A 4145-nucleotide genomic window follows, 5' to 3' on the forward strand; every position below is an offset into this window, starting at 1 on the left:
TGTGGAAGTGGATCACTTAGACTATGAGCTAAAGCAGGGGTGGGAAAGCATGGCCCAGGGGCCACAGCCAGCCCTTCAGACATTTTAATCCGGCCCTCAAGCTCCAGCTGGGGAGCGGGGTCTGGGGCTTTTCCTGCTCTGTGCGTGCCATGGACAGGAACCACGGCCAGTGGAAGCTGCAGGGGTGGCACCTGCAGATGCAGCAGCGTGCAGAACCACCTGGCCGCGCCTCTGCGTAGGAGCCAGAGGGGGGACATGCCACTGCTTCTGTGAGCTGCTTGAAGTAAGCGCCGGTTGGAGCCTGGATCCCTGCCCCTCTCCTGCGCTCTGACCTCCTGCCCCAACACTGATCCCCCTCCGAACCCCTCAGTCCCAGCCCGGAGCAATCTCCTGCACCCCCAGCCCCACCCCAGAGCCCGCACCCCCCCAGCTGGAGCCCTCGTCCCTCCCACCCCTCCCAACCCTCAGCCCGGAGCCCCCTCCTCCACCCTGAACTTCCAATTTCTGGCCCTCCTCCTGCACTCCAACCCCCAATTTCGAGAGCATTTATGGCCTGCCACACAATTTCCATCCCCAGATGTGGCCCTCGGGCCAAAAAGTTTGCCCATCCCTGAGCTAGAGGTAGTATTATTTCAGCTGGGGGTGGGAATATTTGCACTTAGCTTCCTCCCTTCAGTCTCAGGGTTCACCTGATCTGCAGTTTTGGGTCACTACCACTTTCTTTCTCTTCAGTTTTACCCCTGGCTCCTGTACTCTGACCGCCTACAAACTGACTCCCAGTGGATATGAGTGGGGCAGGCAGAACACAGACAAAGGAAACAACCCTAAGGGCTACCTGCCATCCCACTATGAGAGGGTGCAGATGTTGCTATCAGACCGCTTCCTGGGCTTCTTCATGGTACCAGCACAGGGATCCTGGAACTACAACTTCATGGGTGAGTCCCTACCAGCACAGACCTTAGCCGGCTGTCCTTGGAGAAGTGGAGGCTGTGTGCCTCCTTGGGCAGTTACGGGAAGGGGAATGTTATTGGTGCTATGAGCCCTGTATCACATCTGAGCAGCTTGTTGACTGAGTTTTCAAAGCCCTACACTCAATTCCATGGTGTCTGTCTGTGACATGGTAACTTCTGAATGCCTCATCTGATGAAGGCCAGAATTTCAGGGAAAGTTCTAGGCATCAATGGGCAGAATCCTATTGATTTTTTTGATTTTTTTTTTAGGCAAATTAGAAAACTGGAAGGGGAGAAATGGGTCACAGAGCTCCTGCCATCTGTTTAGTAGAGCCAGTTTCAAGCACATCTGTCTGTAGATCAAACTGGCTGATGGTACCATTTAATGTCTTCCAACATAACAGTATCCCTGTCTCCTCTCTGCGCATCCTCCTAATAGCATCTAACACATTGACACCCTGAATGACTTCCCACACAAAGAACAATAATAGGGGGAATAGGAGTGGCATGGCACAAGAATGGGGAACACAACTCTTGGCATGAGGAAGGGGGCTGGGATTTGGAAGGAGTGCCAGAAATAGAGGGACAGAAGGATGGCAGATGGTGAGCTTTCAGGGGGACAGGAGAGATGCAAGTCACTTCTGATGTATGCAAAGAGCTCAGCTTAAAGACATTGTGTGTGGGAACACGCCTTGTTCCCCCCCCTTCTTCCCCCTCCCTGTTTCAAGTCTCTTGATACTTCCACCCAACTGCAGGTGAGAGTTCTTTTCTAGTAGGGGCTTGCAATGATTCTGTGAAAGCTAAAGAGGAAAGAAACCTGTCCAGCTCATCATGTCTTAATCACATCAGTCTTGTACCTTAAACATGATTAGTTGCTTCCTGCAGGGGGTTATGAAGAACAGGGTAAGCTGTGTGGGTGGAAATGGCTGAAGTCTCAGGCATGGGGACTGAAATGGGACTGCTTAATTCCAGGTGTTCGTCATGATCCCAACATGAAGTATGAGCTGCAGCTAGCGAATCCCAAGGAGTTTTACCATGAGGTCCATCGCCCATCTCACTTCCTCAACTTCGCCTTGTTGCAGGAAGGGGAGGTCTACTCTGCAGACCGAGAGGATCTCTATGCATAGACCTGGGCTCCCAGAACTCACCCAGACACAGAAAAGACTTAGCACTGTTGATATTCAACAGTGGGTACCTTGCCCCAGAAGAGTTAGTGATCTGCAGGCATTCCCCTGTATTCCTTTCAGTGTTCATTGCTTTAGATGCTTTTGTGTCTAGTCACTGACGGCAGGATTTGTGTAAAGTGTCAGTCCAAATGTACTTTGTGATTTTGGAGAATGGCTTAATAAATTTTATATAACTGGGAACTCTACATTGTCCTTGTGCCTCATCGGTATGAAAGCTGGGTTCAGTTTCTGGCTCTGCCACCAATTTCCGGTGACCTTGGAAGTCACTCATGCTACGATTCTTAATTGTGCATAGTTAAGCTTGTGCCTGTTACTTAAGGGTTGTAGCATCTAGGAGCCCTAGTCATGGATCAGGAATCCATTGTACTAGGCATTGTACGAATGGGGAGGAAACTGTCCCTGTCTCAGAGTTTACAACTGAGTAAAAGATGAAACAACAGATGGGGACAGACAGGAGTACAAGGAAACAATGAGACCATATTGATCAGCACAGTGGGAGTTTAGCTGTTGTCAATTTTATTTTGTAAGCATCCCAGCAAAGGGGAATTTTAAAGAGGGACTTAGAGGAGGAGAATGGTGAAGTAGTGTTATGCATATTTATGGGGAGCTCCTCTGTTGGGATTATTTATGCAAGGTATTACCACAACACTAACTTAACCATAAATTCCTTTATTAAATCCAAAGGCTGAATAGAGTAATTGTATAAACACCAAACTTTCTAAAAATAAGCAGTCACTACATCCAATACAGAGAGAGCATTTGTGAGCATATGATCAGTCTACTTACACATTGGCCAAATTTAGGGAAAACCATCTCATCATGGTGTGCTCCAGCATGAGTAGGTAGGGTCTGACACAACCCTCAAATTCATAACTCTTCATATTCTTAAACAGATATTATAGCCAATTACCACCACTCTTAACAACTAATTTGAGACAGTTTACTCTAATTTTAATCCAGATAGGAGGTTGTAAATCTTTTCTCCCAAAGTCTTTCCTCCTCTTCTTTCCCCTCCTTCCTGCTGACCAATAGTTTTTGCCTTGTATAGGGGTTTGCATAAGCTTTACTTTTAAGATAACACTCTGGGGTGGGAAGGTCCATGTTGGCTTTTTAAGACCCGATTCTTTGTCTTATTTTAAACCATCTGCAGTCATCCCTATTGTTCTAGAAGCTTTCCCGTCTCTCATTTTTTAAACCAGATATTCTCCCTACTCCATTCCTCTGGTCTTATAACTTATTATTTTCAGGCCCTGACTAACACGTAGCAGGAAAGCCTTTTCTTTACAACACATTTGCTTGAATTTGGTATAAAGAGAACTCATTCTTTAATTTCACATTTATTCTCAGTCCTCCCAAACATGGGGCAGTATGAGAGCAGGAAGGGGCTTGTTTGGAAATACAAGGTGGTGAGAGAGACTGCACTGACAGTGCTTTAACGAAGGAGAAATGAGTGGGTGGGATTTGCTACGAAGGGCCTTTGAAAGTGGGCACAAGCATGTTGTTGTGGAGCCTGGGGAGGGATGGACAAAGAGAGGTGGGCCCAGCTCAGGCCTAGACTAGGCCTTGGAGCAGCATCGCGACTGGCCCTGAGCAGGACAAGATGCCCAGGGAGGAGGATGGTCCAGAAGACGTGGCCTATCTGGCTGGAGCACAGCGCAGCTTCCCCCCAGTGGCCCAGCCACTGGCCGGGGCCCTGCCCCACCTGTGAACTGGGGGGTAACTCGGAGCGGGTCAAACGCCGCCGCGAGGGCTGGACTGTGCCACGCTCCGCCCAGCCTGGCCGGTCTCCGCCCCCACCTGCCCCAGCTCCGACTGGCCCAGCTTCCCAAGCGGCGACAGCCTGGGCCCAGCGCGGCCACGAGCAGCGCGCGCGCGCGGGGCCGCGCGAGAGGCTGCTGGGGGCGGGACCGCCGCGCGCCGCGCTAACGGCCCGAACGCCTCAGGGCCGCGCGAGGGAAGCGCCGCCTGCATCGGGGCGGCGTCCCGGCTCCGCCCCACGGGCCCTGGC

General features: G+C 50.7%; 1 protein-coding gene across 1 annotated transcript in view; it reads left to right on the plus strand.

Moving 5' to 3' along the window:
* The window catches only part of PRPF8 (pre-mRNA processing factor 8), a 29132-nt gene extending 26815 nt beyond the window's left edge, over positions 1 to 2317 (plus strand). Inside the window, exons 42-43 of the mRNA XM_044993654.1 lie at positions 733 to 935; positions 1923 to 2317. Coding sequence (XP_044849589.1) covers positions 733 to 935; positions 1923 to 2077 — 358 coding nt within the window. The 3' untranslated portion in view covers positions 2078 to 2317. The remainder of the gene's footprint in view (positions 1 to 732; positions 936 to 1922) is intronic.
* The last annotated feature ends 1828 nt before the right edge of the window (positions 2318 to 4145 follow it).

The sequence above is a fragment of the Mauremys mutica genome, chromosome 19 (assembly GCF_020497125.1).
Source record: "Mauremys mutica isolate MM-2020 ecotype Southern chromosome 19, ASM2049712v1, whole genome shotgun sequence".
Classification (NCBI taxonomy): Eukaryota; Metazoa; Chordata; order Testudines; family Geoemydidae; genus Mauremys; species Mauremys mutica.